Source organism: Protomyctophum parallelum (genome assembly GCF_964188405.1).
Source record: "Protomyctophum parallelum genome assembly, chromosome: 20".
Lineage (NCBI taxonomy): Eukaryota > Metazoa > Chordata > Actinopteri > Myctophiformes > Myctophidae > Protomyctophum > Protomyctophum parallelum.
Window position 1 is genome coordinate 22,920,943 of NC_139718.1, and position 18,476 is coordinate 22,939,418.

Sequence of the window (18,476 nt, forward strand, 5' to 3'; positions counted from 1 at the left end):
ATGTTTACTTGGGCTCTTGGATCATTCCCATGCTACTCTCAACTTTAACATCATCCATTGACCACAGGATCATTTTTGGCCCAGGCCAAGGCCAGAACTACAAGTCACTGTGAACTCTGTGGGCACCTCAGAATATCTATGTTGACCATAAGCATTGTTTTGATCCTTGTGAAATAATGTTATTGGTCAAAGCGATGGAGGGATTATGTAACTGTCCTTGCAGACAGGGCTGTGTGGTGTAAACTGCTGACACAGACTTCCTGTCAGGGTAGAGTCACATGAGGAGGTCATGCAGCCGCTCACTTTACAATGTAGCTGAGATCACAAACATTCAGAGGGATCTTCAGGGAGGTATGGGTTTCATTTGAACTCAATACATAGACATTTTATTACGTTGTGAATCTCTTTTTGTGCTTCCTTGCTATTGTAAAGATTCTACCCATGCAATGACATAATTGATGGTCTGTATTCCTGCTGCTCACTTCCTGATTTCTGCTAAATCATTTGAAAACCTCTATATTGAAAACCACTGGGTTCTGCTTTTGCTTTCCGGAATTAAAACAGAGAATCATCTCGGCCACAATGACTTTGAGGCCTTTCACGCAAGTGTGTGTCTATGAAAAGCAAACAGCCCCAAAAGAGAAGGACAAATGCAGCATCCAGTGCCTTGAGTGCTGTGAGCGGAATCTCTACATAGGAACGAAAGACTCAACGGTGCAACATCTGATCCTTCCCATCAGCACAAATGGAGACCTGGACCTCAGCCAGAACAGAACCAGGGAAGGCAGGGGGAGAAAACTAGGCTCGAGCAGCGTTCCAGTGACCAGGTTGAGAACGGTACCAGTTTTGAACCACCTGCTGGTTCTGTGGGACCGGTCGGTCAGCGCCCTCAACATGTTCTCCCTAGAGCCTGTTTCCAACCTGAAGAAGATCCAACACGTGTCATTATTTGAGGTGTGCAGGTCGTCGCCCTCGGCCCACCGCTCGGTGTGCGTGGAGATGGTGACCACGTCCAGCAGGAGAAAAGTGGCCAGGATTCACGTGGTGGGGGTGGACAGGTGGGATGTGATGAAAGAGATTCAGCTCCTCCAGGACCCGGTGGCCCTGGCTGTTGACGGCACTAGTCTGTGCCTTGCAACAAACGACAGGTACCTGCTCCATGATTATGAGACTGAGAGCAGCACGGAGCTCTTCCCCCACAATCATAATAGGCAGAATGTCATCGTTGTCGTGGCGGAGAAGGGAGAATTCCTGCTGAATGGGCCTGGATCCTTAGGTAAGAGCTGTCAGAATGTTTACAGCACATGCTGCTGTGCTGTAGGGCTGTAAACACTTACGCCCTATTTAATTTCTCTGCTACTTAAAAAAAGTTTGACAAAGGTTGACAAATCTTCACTTATAGGGGTCCCTGGCAGACAATCTTTTCAAATCGAGGTCCGTGGCCAAACCATAGGGCCAAACACATACATTTGGGGGTCCTTGACGTGAAAATATTTGTGAACGGCTACTTAAGGCCATGCATCATTACCCTGTCCTAGCTCTGGTCCATAGCCCTATGCCCTTTGCTGCCGTTGCATTATGGCTATGGGACTATTCTTGCCCTCGCATGAAATGTTGCAAATATATGAAGAATGTTTTACCTACTCACCAATACAAAGGCAGCTTGTGTTATTAGAGAGCCGGCTACTTTCCCCCCACCACATGAAAATGCACTTTTTGGCCAGAAAGGGGGGTTTTCTTCACCGGAAGAAAAATACTTTTAGTTCCACTGCGCCCTCTACCGATATTGCCAAGAGAAAATCTCATTGACCTTATGCACATGGCTGCCATCTTGCCAGCAAGGTGCTAACTAGGTGCAACATTATGGTTAATAAAGACACAAATGTAACTCCATACAACTTCCCATTGACAGCTCATTCATCCAAACAGAAATGTCTTATCTAATTGTATTAAACAACGTCAAACTCATCAACATTGCAGCTGTACGAAAAGCTTGAATTATCCTCTTTCTTTGTGTGAAAAGTGTTTGTTTCATAAAAATCCACTGTAGACATGTTATGAGCTACTTCCTGTCAAGAAATACCTTGCAGGTGATTTATTATATCATAGTTTGGAAGCGCTCGTTATCAGTAAAGCAACCTCCTGCTGCCTCCTGCATTATGTGCAAATTCAAAACAGGTGGCACGCATGGGCCATTGAGTGATATACAACGAGCACTTCCAAACTCCAACACTTTGAAAATAAATCTGTCCTAAAAGTGTGGTGGGGGATCAGAGTGCATCCACTAAGGAAAGTAGGCTTTCTAATAACACACTAATAAAACATTCTATATATTTTCGCTACAGAGGACTGGTTGCATTTCATACGAGCACAGGAAGAGAAGAGTAGCATAGCTCTAATCTAATGAAGGCATTAGAGCTATGGACAAGAGCTAACCCTGTCTCATTTTTGATGTATTGTGAATTACGCCTCATAACATCACATACTGTATATCCATCTGGCTAGGGGGTATTAGTTTTGTAGATATATCATTCCTCTGTCCTCTTCCCTCAGGGATGTTTGTGATGGAGACGGGGATATGCCAGCGCCCTCCCCTCCCGTGGCCCGAGGAGGTACTGGCAGCGGGAGTGTGTTTTCCTTACATCCTGGCCCTGCAGCCCCAAGCTCTGTCTGTCTACAGCGTGTTGGATCAGCAGCTCAAACAGACTGTGTGTGTGAATGGGGCCACGGGCCTACGCACTACGTCAGGTACACTGGCACTGCTGCCACCTGCTAGGACTGGTGGAAGGGCACTATGTTCAGCTTCCCTTCTACTCTGATTCTGACTGCCTAATATATTCTTATCTGTCACACGACAATGTTGCTTGCCAAAAATAACAATTCTTTGTATAACCCATTAAGGCCTGGTGCAGGTGCTAAATCAGTAGCAAGACTTTCAAGATCTTTCAATTAAAAGAAATAGCAGATGTACAATATCTGTGAGCTTGTACAGTATATCTGCTATTTTTGAGTAGCCTACACAAAAATCTAAATTAACACGGATGCTTTTTCAGTATCGCCATTTTGCACCTACAGTACACACTACTGGACTTATCAAGGACTTTGTCAAGGAGATTGGAATCTTATACAGTATATTACATAATCATGGCAGACTGCAAAACCAACCAACTGCCAAATTTGTATGTATTAATACAATTTAGTTTGTTTCCTTAATTAAGCAGGTTTTGTTTATGTCCAAAATATCTTATCTCCCTTTCTGTCTCAGATGGTGTGTTGGTGTTCACAGACAGGGCCATATTCAACCTGTCTCTAGTGCCCTTAGAGGAGCAGATACAGGTTCTGGTAAAACATGAGAGGGTGGAGGAGGCCTTGGTGTTGCTAGATGGAGTTCAAAACCATCTTCTACCAGACTCATACAAGGTAGAATGCAGTCCATCTGCTGGGGTCTTTCATTGAATCATTGCATAATGCTGTCTGAAAAGTGAAAACGTAGTGTCTCAATTTACTACGTAGTACATATACCTCATATAAATAAATGAGAAGATGCACAGCAGGGAGTAAATGTGAAAACTAATTTCTCAGGGCACGGTGGCACAGTTGGTATAGTGCTGTCGCCTCACAGCTAGAAGGTCCTGGGTTCGATTCCCGCTGGGGACGCTGTGGGCACTGGTGGCGTGTTCCCTCCTCCGCGTCATCAGTGCCCATACCCGAGGCGGGGGTTGGCAATAGGGCCTTTCTGTGTGGAGTTTGCATGTTCTCCCTGTGTCCCCTAGGGTAGATACCCTCACAAAAACATGCCGTAATCCTGGTCTCTAAAACTACCTCCCCCTGGCCAGCCTGATGGAGGGGAAAGGAACTGGTCGGAATAACGTGTCCCTTCCACACGCTACGTCCGGCCGGGGAAATTCCCCTCTGTCAGGTGAAAAGAAGCAGCTTGGACTCCTCATGCATAGAAGGAGGCATGAGGTCAGTCCGCTGCCCCCCCAGGTTGGCAGAGGAAGTGTAGCGCCCAGGATTACATTAGATAATTGGCACTGGGTGAAAAGAAAACTGGGTTACAAAATCGTGGGATAAAAATTTTGAAGTAAAGAAAACTAGGTCTCAAACAAAGTACAAACATTCATTTTAATGTACTTCCTCCCAGGGGTTGTTAAAATAAAATTCTAAGGGGAAACTAGATGAAGCACATGTATTAATCTCCCATTTCCCTTGCCTGCCTCAACAGAAAATACACGCACACACGCACGCACGCACGCACCCACGCACACACACACACACACACACACACACACACACACACACACACACACACACACACACACACACACACACACACACACTATGCACCATCAGATGCTGCTATAGTTACACCATCTCAGACGTGTGCGCTTTAGTGTGACCGTAAGCTCTGATGTGTTGATAATATGCACATTTGACTAAAACTGTCTTACATTGCTTTGCAATGTAGCCTACATAATATCATATTGACATTCCATCTCTGTAGGATACAGTTATATACTGTATGATGAGCAGGTTGAATACGGTATATGCTGTTATGAGTTTGGTAGGTGTATCATTCTCTGATATGGCGAGTACATCTGAGAACAACAGATGGTGTTTGAGATTTGCAGCAATCTGTGAGGTGGTAAAGGTTACGGGTCAGAGGCTGAGCTGAGGACACTTGAATTAAAATACTCATGACTCATTATTCATTCATTATGCTTTGTCTGCGCAGTAAAAGCTTTTGGTGTAGCATTTGGATTGCCAGGATCAGAAGTATTGCCCTTGAGATTTAAACGCAGCCACAAACGCTTGTGTCCTCTTCCTCTCAATTTGGGTTCAAATATTCATGCTTTAAAAAAATATATATATAATCTACTTTTTCTAAATGTGTCCATTCAGAGAAAATGTTTTCACTTGGCAGGAGCTACATAAGATGATCACTTGCATGGCTGGATTTGCTCAGTTTTACCAGGAGGCTTTCTCAGAAGCCAGGGATCTATTCATGTAAGAGTACAATCCTTGTGCATGCATGTCATTCTGTAATATCTGTTTCACATTCAAGTCCCCAAACCCACTGTGGTTTAGTCATTTTCTTTTACGGAATACAAATAACCATCTTGAATACTGTATCAATGCCAAGTATTAACACAGATGAAAAAAACTGATTGCATTTTGAGCAGTAAAGGTGAGCTGGACCCCAGAGAAATCATTAGCCTCTACCCAGGCATGGAGTCAAGTCTTTGTGAAGCATTTCAGTCCCAGCTGGTCCGATGGAGCAAAGCCAGGGACCTCCACATGCTAAGACAAGAGGACGGTACCACATTTCATCATTACCTGGGTTTCCTCTGTGATTTTCTCGAGGCGGTTAGAGGGACAGAGCAGGGCCTACTGTGCAGAGAGGAGGTGGATTGCGCCCTCGTGTGGCTATACACAGAGCACGGAGACAATGAGAACCTGGGGGAATTTGTGGCATTGCCCAATGCTTGTAGGCTGGACTACTGCGTTCCTGTTCTAGAACAGCATAAGAGGTCAGAATAAAGTCACAACTGTTGTATTGCTTATTTGTAATACTGAGCTTTAAATGCGCTTCTCGAGGGACAGAGAGGTTTTCTTTCAATGAAGAGGTTCCTTTTAATTGAATCATAGGCTAAATAAGATTTATCCAACAAAAGTTGTGTATATGATTCCAGTCATCATTTGTGTGACTTTTGATGGAACTATTTTCTTATTTCCAGATTTTTTGTACTAGGCTTACTCTATCAGAGCCACAGGCAGCAAGCCAATGCAATCAAGGTAACTTCCCAGTCCCAGATTATTTTTCTAGCGTTCTTTGACTCTAAGAACATAACAAATGCACTGTATATTGTATTAAAACGTAAAATACTGTATGTTGTGTTGTGTTGTGTTGTGTAGTTAATATATCTCTGCTATATTCCTACAGACTTGGGCAAAGATTGCAGATGGCCACTATGATGACAACACATGTGAACATGTATATGAGCACATAGTGTATACTCTCAGTCAAATCAAAGACAGAGATGTGGTGTGGATGTTTGCAGAATGGGCACTGCAGAGAAACCAAGAGGTGGTTCAGTTGATTTTTTCCTGAGTTTGACTGCAGGGGGAAGAGTTTCACAATATAACTTGATGGACAATCTAAGAACTGAATGAAATCTAATCTACCAACACTTTATCAATCAGATGTGGAAAAGCTAAACACAAATTACAGTTTAATTTGTCAGTTATGTATTGTTAAACATTACCTGATTTTCCTTTAACAAAAAAAGCTAGGAGCTCAGATTTTCACCAGGCGTCATCCAGATGATCAAGACACATTTGAGAGAGAAGACATCCTCACGTTCCTGGAGGCCTACCCACTGGCAATGATGCTGTATCTGGAGTTCTTGATTCATGACTTGAACAGTGAGGTTAGTAACGTACAGCTCCATTCACTATGGGCTCATATCAATCTATTGTCAAAATGGACTTATCAACAATACAATACACTGGCGAACGTACAAATTACTGTATACCCTGATCTGCCCCAAGGAGGAACGACATCACAACATTCTGGCCCTGGCATATGTCACCCAGATATCTCAAGTCCTCCATAAGGAAGATTCAGATTCTGGGGCAACCAGAGAGAAACTACAGCAGCTGCTATGGAACTCATTATTCTATGATGTTTCTACTATATATGGTTTGTGAACATAGTACCAAACGTTGTACCTGAATTATGAAAGAGATTCTCCCTTTGGAAGGTCAAACTTTACAGCCTGGATTATGTGTACGTTTTACAGGTTGAATAATACAATGATGAGTAGCTTGCAAGCTAGTTTATAGTCGAGTGAGTTACCTGCACGCACCACTATGTGGGTTTTGTATAGTACGTATGTAACTATGACATGTCAGGCAGCTGACCAATTTGGTGCTTATTTAAGCTCCACTCTTCCACTATTGCTCCTTTTGCTGTCACATACCACTGCACCTCTTTGCCACCTCCACCTGGAGGCTCTGTTTCCCTTGTTCTTGAATTAATGATACTTAACAGTATGGAAGATGGGAACACAGCATTTTGGTAATTGAGCCCTTCATATCGTCTCTCATCACAGAGCAAATAGAACCAACAGCTCTTCACATGGAGAAAGCCATCCTTCTGGGTAAGGCAGGTGAACATTCACTGGCTCTCCAGATCCTAGTTGATCAGGAGAGAGACCCCCAGGCTGCAGAGGTCTACTGCCACAGGATTGCCCAGGGCCAGAGTACAGAATGCAGACAGACCCTGCTGCTCACCCTGCTCAACATTTACCTGAGTGCCGTGGACATGGCCTCTGCTGCTGTAGAGCTGCTGAACAACAACTCTCAGGTCTTTGCCCCAGAGACGGTCATCCAGTTCCTGCCTGACTCCTGGTCAGTCCAGCTGGTCTCACAGTTCCTTCTGGGGTCCCTCAGGGAGACCGTCCACAGGAGAAGGATGGGAGGAGTGCAGAGGGGTTTGGCCCAAGCCGAGCTTCTCAGATACAAAGCCATTTGGGTACGTTTTTATTATTTCCCCCCACTTCTCCTGCTGTATTGTAGTTCTCTGTTTCTGAACACGTTGTCACTTCCCATCTCCCCTTCAGACTCAGGCCTCCAAAATGATGGTGAGAGTGGACAAGGGTCATGTGTGTACGGTGTGTCAGAAGCACATCATGGAGCCACAGTTTGTCTGTAGCCTGAAGGGAGAGCTGATCCACAAAAATTGCAGTGGCTGCACAAAGTCATAGAGACTGAAGGACCAACGACTGATTGTGTGTGTGTGTGTGTGTGTGTGTGTGTGTGTGTGTGTGTGTGTGTGTGTGTGTGTGTGTGTGTGTGTGTCAATGTCATTGAACATTGTGAGTCATGTCTATATTTGGCCAGATAAGTGCTACTTAACCAATAATTATACCACATTAAAGCACATCATCCATGCACATGCAGTACAAAGACTCAATTCACAGGCTGTGGACTAGACACGTTCCTTAATTGGAAAAAGAAAATATATTGTGTAAATAACTGGTTTCGAAAAACAGAAAAGCAAGCGATGCACTTTTTTCAGGGCTGAGCCATGTCTGAGCCATTTCCTTGAGCACTGTATAGAGACAGCAGTGGCTATAAAGTGAACATGTGTGGGGGACACTCGGGGGCAACGATGAGCCGTGGGTTTTTATATGGAAACCACCACTGGTCAACCTGCAGACCAGAGGGAATTTGACCATCCTCCCTCGCTGTATATGCACCCCTACCATCATGGTTTCCACCGACTATGTATATTTGTACGCATGGGGATGAAAATAGAACATCAGTGTCAACAACCGAGTACACGTGAGCGACTTGTATTCAGCCGCCGCTTGATGTATTAATATAAATCTACGACTTAAAATAAATCACAATTACAGGCTTAAATGAAGAGTAAATATGTTGATGAAGTGCAAATTATTACAAGAGTTTCATATGCACCACCATGGTTTAGTTCATTTCTCTTATAAATTGATTTTTTGTCTTCTAAATCACACAAAATAACATGTCTGTATGTGTATATGAATTTCCTCTGACATGTCACCCACATTTTTCCTTATCATTATGGAACCTCACAGAAGTGTACAGCAAATAATAACACACCACCCCAGTCGATTCAGAAGTACTGTATGGAAATGCTGTTGTAAATAAACTTAAACACATGTAATTAGGTCAGATGTAGGGACACCAGACACAAGATGTATTTGTCTATTTCTGTTTCAATTCAGTCATTAAGGCTAACCATAACTGCACGCAATTCTTTATGCTGATACTTTTTTGGAAGAGTTAAGGAGACGCCTTGGGAACTGGAACAGTAGACTGAGTTGTGTATCAGGCTGCACTGCCTGTCTATGAGTGCAAGTGTTTTTGGCCTGGAGTGAGTGAATTATTGTGCTCTAGACATGCAGTGAATTATAGCCAACCTGTTGCTCACCTGACCTTACTTGTATGCATGAGCCTGGTCAGAAGATTTATTTTCAGACTTGAACATGGATATAAGTGCTATACAAAGCATTGTGAGAATATCAAATTGTTTATAGAAGATATTCAGGTAAAACAACACAATAAAGACTACTGTGTAGCTTGTAACCTTGTAACGTGACTAATCAATGACTTTGTACAATTATTCTGAAAGTGAGCTCTTCATATGGTTATACTTGGAAACAATGTATGTGACCGAGAGAAAAATACAGTACACTGCTCTCACCTTTTCTACTTTGAATGAGTACCCTCAGGGTCTGCCATCACACCAAAAACCTGTCTATTAACACTGAGGATTTTAATGTGTGTGCTGACCTGTGATGGCTTGGAGCTCTGTGAGTGGCTAAATGCTGGGCCGTGCCTGATGACCATTGACCACTGGGTGGACCCGACATTGGGTAGAATCACATCCACACTGCCCTCCCCTAGCAGATGTCCCCATGGCAGGCTAAGGTTGTTTTGAACACTTGTGGCCTTAACAGCCCCCCAAAAAAAAATTCTTCTCATCTTTGATGTTGACCAGCCGCAAACAGAAACTCAAATAGAAACAAAACACGTGCCGATGGTTCCTCATGGTCAAATGTGGAAGCAGCTACTGTAATGTACAGTAACTACCATCTTTGACATAATTTGATCAAGATATTTACGTAATTTAAATTTTAGGAAATCCTAAATTGAATTTGTCACTGAGCCAGGTTAATGGCAATATGCACAGGATAAACACAGACTCAGACATTCGCTATGTATCAGTTTTCCTAATTTTGTATAGACATGTAGCTACTGCCTATGAAGTAAAAATCTGCAGCAGAAAAAGCCATCAGGTTCTGCACATTATGAGAATGTCATGCTCTTGCAATCTGGTGTTCTGTGAGTGGGTAGGCTTGGTCCAGGCTGGCGAACAGCTTCCCTGGAGCCTTAGATCTCTGTAGGACTCTAGCCAGATGGCCATTTCACACATGAGGGAATGGGATGGATGCAAACATCAACAGTTATGGAAGAAACTATGGTGGGTATCCAGACATTGGTCTCCCATTATAAATATCTGCAACACCACAGGCTCAGCGGAAGAACATTTTCTTCTTGCACTTGTCTAAATTTAAAATGAAGTCGGCTGTCTGGATTGCAGAATGTTACTGTTTACATGTGAATGCTATAACAGTTTTAGAGTAGCAAGTGAAGACTTCTTGTCCTTGAGACAGTTGCACAGAGCTTGGCTGTCTGGTTTTCAGCTGAGACATTTCCTTGTGTTGTTTTTTTGTTAAAAGTCACCTGTTTTATACTGTGAAAAGAACATAATCACTTAAACCCATATACCGGTATCATTGACCGACGTGAGTCCCCCAGCGGTCTATCCTAGACCTAGCCCCTTTCGGTACCCTTGGTTAAGCTTTTCTGAAGTTTGGACGTCGCTTACTCTAGGGTCCCTAATTGGTTATTCCACTCTCCATGGGATGCAGATGTACATACCCTCCGTTCACTGAGAGCGCCGCGCTGCTTGATTGTTGGTGAGATGTTTCAAAGATGCATAACGCGGCTATAGGAGACAACGGAAACGTGGGAGAAACCTTTTAACCGCCGATGCCGTTAAGTATTTTTTTTCTTTTATTTTTTTTAAAGTTTTGGCTTCTCTGAAATTCTCTCTCCTCTCTCTTCCTTGACTTCCTTATTGACTTCCCCTTGTACCGCCTGCCGCACCAGGGCAGGGTCGTCGGTGCGAGTACATCTGCATCCCATGGAGAGTGGAATAACCGATTAGGGACCCTAGGGTAAGCGACGTCCAAACTTGAGAAAAGCTTAACCGAGGGTTCCGAAAGGGGCTATCCTAGACCACATACATTTTCCCCTCTACACCAAATCAGTTCACTGCTTGCAGATCTGCTATATCAGGGATGGGCAACTTTGGCCACTATATTTCCACACTCACTCCAGAGGGCCACATTGCATATTACTGTCTTAGGAAAAATAGCCGATCTAACAAGCTCAAAACTGACAATAATAATATATCAGTATTCTGATATTAACCTGAGGGCCGCATTAAGTGATGGTGGGAGCCGCATGTGGCGCCCGGGCCGCTAGTTGACCATGTATGTGCAATATCACCTAATGTTCACCCCAGAATAAGGACGCCAAGTTTCATGTGGTTAATTTCTCGTGTGTTATAGGTTAAAACTAAAAGTCCATATAGCAACCGGTGCTAAAAAAAATGTCACAACTGTACAGTAATAGTGAGTTCACACGGGCAGAAGTAAAAGATGCAGTCTACCATTATTGTCAATTGAAGCGACATGAAAATTCACAGCCACATGTAGCCGCTCAAAATTGACAACGATTGGTAGACTGCATCTTTGCGTCTGCCCGTGTGAACGCAACATAAGTGCTGTAATTCTGCAAAATGCAAGCTGTCACAGCATGATTTTCTTATTCCTGTAAGTTGTATGCACTGAATGGTATGTTACTGAAAGGGACAAATGAATGTTCTGACCACAGAATCTGCAATCAGCAGGTAGCTTGATGAGTAAAGCCCATGGAAAGAAATAAATGCACAATGCTCTGCTGTGCATTGCCGATATTTATAGAGTCACAGCCACAAATTACTGCATCATGTCCCCTATGACGCATTTTTCAGTCTCTTAGTGGTTGCTGAGACAAGGGGAATCTCAATTTGCAGCCCTTTTTGGTAGCAATAATGGTAAGGTAGTGGAAAACCTAAAACGATTGAACTTTCTTTAATTTCTACTTTCCCTGGCAAAGCTAATGCTATAGCTGTAACAGAACATGTATGGGAATAAATAGCAGAAGAGGATGATCAAAACATATCTATTTTTTGACACTCATTTTCATGGCTTTCTAAAGTGCCACTGGTGGAAATGCGTAGGTGGACCCACTGGAGACACTACAGGGATGATAGTGACCACATACTATAGTGTACACTCACCCAGTGATCTGGCACCAAGACATATGGCATAAACTAAGTCATAATACAATGTCTAGAGGGCTGATACTGTGCAGCTCATTCTAGATCTATTTTATTCCCCTCTGTCCGTATGCCCAGGATCTGGGTACTTAAGATAGATTTAATACATTGGAAAAATATTCTTAATTTGCCTCCAAATGATTGGCAGGATAAGGAGGTAGAGCTGACGTTGTCTGGGAATCTGAAGGTTCTCATTTCAATCTCTGCTCTCTGTGAGCAAGACACAAGGAGCAGGTTGACACCCTGCATGGCTACGTTTGCTGTGTGTGTGTGTGTGTGTGTGTGTGTGTGTGTGTGTGTGTGTGTGTGTGTGTGTGTGTGTGTGTGTGGGGCCTCATTCACACATACCAAACAACAATCAAGCAAATGTTGCAAATGTTTGATCCACCACAATGCTTTTCCAATGGGAGTCACATTGGTTTGATCAAACATTTGTGTTTGATGAGGGGGGAGGGGCAGAACACCACCAGCAATCAGCAATCAAACACAAATGTTTGATCAAACCATGTGACTCCCATTGGAAAAGCATTGTGGTGGCCCAAAAAAACGACCAAACATTTGCTAGATTGGTGTTTGGTACATGTGAATGCGACCTGTGTGTGTGTGTGTGTGTGTGTGTGTGTGTGTGTGTGTGTGTGTGTGTGTGTGTGTGTGTGTGTGTGTGTGAGAGAGAGAGAGAATGTCAGGCATACACTGTAAATGGCTAGAAAAGTAGTACATACAGTAATGTCCATTATATTATCTGTGCAGTGCATATTTTGAAACAAATCTACACCTGACTGTCATGATCTGTGTCATTGTCTTCCTGCAGTCTGCTTGTGTTCCTTCTTTCTCTTATAGTGTTTTACTATACTTATGTGTATACCCTTATATTATGGTGTATTTTGCCCTGCTACTAAAAAGTAGGACAGGTGACTTGTTGTATTTATGCATAGGTACTTTAAAGTGTATTATGGATGTTGTATTTGCTGGTTCAAAATGTAACATTGACGGTATTGAAGTGTAATTTTTATTTCTGCCTCTTGGCCAGTTCCCACTTGTAAAAGAGACGCAGTCTCAATGTGATTTTACTGGTTAAATAAAGGTTAAATATATTTTGTTATTTGTAGTAATGTTCTAGTCTCCTAGTTTCCTCTGTTGTTAACTTGTTGCTGCACCAATCCTGGTTTGCCAATGTTTTGTTCCTGTATCCAATAGTTGTATTCCTGTGTTGATTGTCAGTTTAGTTCACCTGTGTCTAGTTAGTCCTTGTCTATTTATACTCCCTGTGTTTTCAATTCTTGGCCAGTTTGTTGAATGTAGTCACTGTGCTCAGTGTGGTTGTCCTTGTGGTTTCCGTCTATCCTTTTCTAAAGCTTGAGTTCCCAGTGGTAGTTTCCTAGTTATTACTTTGATTTTCTGTAAATAAATCCCCTTGCTTCTGTCCTGTACCATCCTGCCTCTGCTTCACTGTCTGCGCTTGGGTCCTAATTCACTCCTGCCTTAATTGCACCATTACACTGAAGGTCAGTGTCCCACTATCTTTTGAATCCATTTTCTTGTGTATCTCACTGAAATAACTAAAACAATGTAACATACATAATGTACACAGAAACTTTCAGCGACCTGAAATCAGAACAAAGAGTAGGCAAGGAGCGCACACACACCAATAGTAAGGAGGTGCCCACAGATACATTTGGACAGAGAAAGAGGTCGCACAGCTCGTAGTCACAATGCAAATATACTTTATTTTAGATCTTTGTCGTGACTGAGCTGTGCGACCTCTTTTCTCTGCCCAAGTGACCTGAAATCACATAATAAATATTCCTCAGCTACTTAAGTGACATTAGCTTAATGTTCTGTAGTCCACCTGGCTAATGGCACCATTTTAGATGAAGAATGAGTGTTCCGTTTATAGAAAATGGAAAAATAAGCTGGCGAATGCAGGCGACCAACATGTTTTTGGCAGAAGCTTCAGTGATTACTTTTATCAGATCGAGAGCCTTACCATGCTCGTAGGTGGAGAGTAATGTACCTTTCCCAGAGGGTTCATTTGTGGTTCTCCATCTGGGTCCTAGATCTGGAGACATATTTGATTTTCAAGTCCATCACCTATATATATATCTGTGGTTCATTTGAAATTCTGGAAGTAGATACAAACACTGCTGCTGACTAATGGAAAGCTGGGAAGATATTTGGTCTTAGTAAGGAATGTATCTCACAGCTGACCTTAGCCGCAATTTGCAACTCTAGATTTTTTTACAATCTGTTGAATCTAGAGTTGCAACACCCTCCATCCACTTCCTATTCATGATTTTCGGTTTCTGATCTGCTGGTCTTAAATGACGTTAAACTCACCAACATGGCAGCTGTAGTCCAAGCTTGAATTATCCTCTTTCAATCTGCCGAGCTTGTTTTTCATAAAAATCCCCCGTAGACATGTTATGAGTTACTTTCTGTCCAAAATATTCCAAGAGTGACATTTCCGAGCCGCCATTTGTATTTTTGCAACGTGCCGTAAAACAAGATGTGAGGGGGAGCGCTTGTTTAATAGAATCTTACCTGCGCAGGTAAGACACCCAAAGAAGAGGCAGACACAGTGCGACGCCCCATCACACACAGCCTTCTATTAAACAAGCGCTCGCCCTCACATCTTGTTTTACGGCACGTTGCAAAAATACAAATGGCGGCTCGGAAATGTCACTCTTGGAATATTTTGGACAGAAAGTAACTCATAACATGTCTACGGGGGATTTTTATGAAAAACAAGCTCGGCAGATTGAAAGAGGATAATTCAAGCTTGGACTACAGCTGCCATGTTGGTGAGTTTAACGTCATTTAACCCATTCTGACCTGAGATCAGATTCATACGAGGTTTCCGCCGGACACACACTGGTCTGATGAACCCATTCTGACCTGAGATCAGATTCTAAAAAATGTCAGTCGTTCTTCGATTTTTCAAAAATAGCAGACCTACAAGCTCGTATCGCGCCACTCGGTGGCGCGATATGAGCTTGTAGATCTGCTATTTTTCAATAGCTAAAGCATAACATGATGCCGACACCAAAATGGGTGCCCGTTCAGAATGGGTTAAGACCAGCAGATCAGAAACCGAAAATCATGAATAGGAAGTGGATGGAGGGTGTTGCAACTCTAGATTCAACAGATTGTAAAAAAATCTAGAGTTGCAAATTGCGGCTAAGCTGACCTTATATGCCAGCCTGTATATTCCTCCATGAGATTTATTGATCTCACCATTTACATAATGCAGCAGTTCTCAACCTATGGGCTTAATGTAGTCACTATTGCAAGTGGGCCCGACAAATAGCTGACAAAATACTATGATTCTAATGAGTATAACATTATTGTTTGATCTTTGCATCATGATAATCCATGTTGGTTTTAATATAGCGTAAATGAGATCTGTTTGATAGTTAAAACAACACTCCTGCATGTTAATGATAGGACATCAATTCCGTTAATTCACCCTGATTTCTAGGATTTCTATATGGCACACTTTTCTGCATTTTGTGGCTGACAATAAGAGATGAGAATTCATCAAACTCCCGCAGACCATACTGCCACAGAAAATGGTTTTACAGTGAGTCCCGTGTGAAAGTAGCGTAATTAAAGCTCTGTCACCAGGAGGGACGTGTGTTCCTCACCACCAGATCTTGGCTCAACTCTAAGCTTTATCTATGAAACCGTGCCTCATATGGTGTTTGACATCACTGATTACAGAGCAAGCGCCGCCTTAAGTTACTGTTACTGTACCCTGAGAAAGTCAAGAACGTTCTGTAGGATCACACATAATTAGACATTTAGCGCCAATTGTAACCAAAGACGAACACACCCATCGCCACAATAGAGAGGCCAGGGAGTTAAAAATGTCCCAAAGCCCCCTGATATCAACCACTGGGGTTTTAAAATACACCCTGACTCCGCTATCTAGGAGTCAACCTGCAGTAACCCATACTGAAGGCAGCAGGGGGCCAATAAGGCCGACCAACACACATTTCACATGGCTTCACTCAGTCTCGCAAGAAATGCAAACATCTATGTAGGCCTACACGGTATTTCATGGCCAAAAAGTCCCCTGACCTATCATAAAGTTTTATATAGTGATCAAAGCAAGTCCTCAAACTACAGGCAAATTAGAGGTATATTGTATTTCAAGTATAGAATTACAATGCTATTTCTATAGATCGGATCGAGTATCTCTGAAAGGACATGTCAACGGCATTGCAAAATGCAAGCCTTTCATAAGCTCTGTCGTGAAACATAACTATCATGGAGGGCGAAAGAATAGACGCATTCTCATCTGATGTGAGGCTGCACGACAACGCTGCACTTTGTGGTTTTACGCCCCTACACATACCCATACTTGAGAGTATTTCAGGAGTGTTCGGCCATAATGCTGCATCTAAAACGCTGCAAGGAACAATTCGTTAGACCAGCTGTTCTAAACCTTTGGGCCGGAGCCCACTGGCGGTTTGTAAGGATAAATACACTAAGATTTTAATGATAATATAACATTAATATTATAAATCACATGTTCTTCTTTGTAACTTGACCATGACGTCACGTCACCCTATAAAGTATGGTGAGGAGACGAAGAAGTGTGCCAGTCAGAAGAAGAAGCAGTAGAAATCAATAATATAATAAAATAATATAACCCCGACCCCCACGTTCCAGACCCACAGGAATGCACCCAGGCTGCCGGCCCGATTCCGGCGAGCCGCCCCGCGTCAGAAACGGTTGAGAAGTGACCGAGTTACCGTGTGGGGGTCCCTCTACTTACTGTACCCAATACTGTACTGTACTGTCACTGTACTGTAGTGGCACACCCGAAATCACCATATATACATACAGTTAATGTGCGTGTGTGTTTGTGTGTGTGTTAGGTTGGTGAAAAATCAGGATGTATTAGGATGTTGATATTCATTCATCAGCCAACACTCCCCACTCACAGGTAGTACCCCCCCCCCCCAGAGAGGACGTATAGGGCCTTAGTCCTACTCCTCCTCCCAGCCCAAATCACACCTTGGAAAGCATGAGTGTCTATTTCAAACAAAGTGTTTTTTGACTGGGGGGTCATATTTTGACAGCATCATTTGACCCCCCAGTATCAGGATGTATGTTGATATTCATTAATCAGCCAACACTCCCCACTCACAGCCTAGGTAGTACTCACTCACTCACTACGGTGAAAAACAACCATGCTGTTTTCGTGCTCAAACTCACCCAGCCACCCAGCAGTAGATTGGCTAGGCTGAAAACCAAAAAACAACTTGGTCCGCTCCTTTTTTTTCCACATATCCAATAAACAAGAGCTTGTAGATCTGCTATTTTGGCTGAATGTTCGGTTAAACTTCCTAAACTGGTGATGCTGAGGCTCTAGTCTGCATAGTTCATAGTTTGATTTTCATCAAACTCTCTTCAGCATCCCTCATTGGTGATTAATTTACTCTGGCATGCTAAGTATGATTGATTGTTTGCTGAATGAGATATTCATTACATTTTCAACATTATAGAATAGACCTCGTGTTGCCACGGAAACGGTTGACAGCGTGACGTCAGGCCATGACGTCACCCTATAAAGTAGATAAAGGAGATTAAGAAGTGTGCCAGTCAGAGTTAGAAGAAGAAGAAGAAGCAGTAGAAAGAAGATTAATAATATAATAAAATAATATACTTCAAGCAATATAAAAAGGAGGTACCCTAAATAAGATACTGGGCTCAAGCTACTCCAATCCAACTAACTCCCCCAAACTATAAGACCTCCTCAAGGAGCCTCTTTGCACCAGCCCTTTGACAGCTCCCTGCTAACACAGGAAATCGTCATTACACCTTGTGAGACAAAAGCAGGGTTTAAAATCCTCAGTGTTCGGGGTCCATTTTGTTACATTTGTGCTCTCACTCTGGATTTTACATTGTAGTCAAGGGAGAATACAGTGAACCACATTGCTCTAAATAAAGCATCTATGCTTTCCATTATCGAATCACCAAAACCACCAAGCTCTACTAATGTAATTTGGTGCCACTTTAACATGTTACTTAACTTAACAGCAACAAAACCATGGAAACAGTCACTATGCTGAATGTGTAAGCCTGTGTAGACATGCTCTTCAACACCATAAAAAACCTTGTGAAAATAAAATTCTAAGACATTATGTGCAGGTTATGTTCCAAACCTGGGGCAAGAAGTAAATAAAATATCTTGAAAGGTCACTCTCCCAAATATGATCTCTTTTAACAACTTGCATCTATTAAACTTACATAGTAGATAGTTTTTGCTCCACTGTTTCCAGATTTCAAATACTACTCAACTGATTTTCTATGAATAAAACATGTAGGCTACAGGGTTGAGTATATGAATAATAATATGAATTACATATTACACTATAATGTGCTGCATTCATAGCAAATTGAAAGTACTTGCCCGCTAGGATACATTTTTAATTTGTGGTTACCATTACAACCTTACTCATGCTCATGC

At 42.6% G+C, this 18,476-nt stretch overlaps 1 protein-coding gene across 1 annotated transcript; it reads left to right on the plus strand.

Annotated features, from left to right (window-relative positions):
- Positions 1–429: 429 nt before the first annotated feature.
- On the plus strand, positions 430–9,139 carry LOC310877893 (transforming growth factor-beta receptor-associated protein 1). Its single transcript, XM_083791887.1, has 11 exons — positions 430–1,276; positions 2,554–2,748; positions 3,266–3,420; positions 4,925–5,007; positions 5,184–5,531; positions 5,739–5,796; positions 5,945–6,088; positions 6,291–6,431; positions 6,553–6,703; positions 7,116–7,537; positions 7,626–9,139. The coding sequence occupies exons 1-11, from the start codon at positions 583–585 to the stop codon at positions 7,767–7,769; spliced, it is 2,535 nt and encodes an 844-aa protein (XP_083648013.1). The 5' UTR covers positions 430–582; the 3' UTR covers positions 7,770–9,139.
- Positions 9,140–18,476: the final 9,337 nt, after the last annotated feature.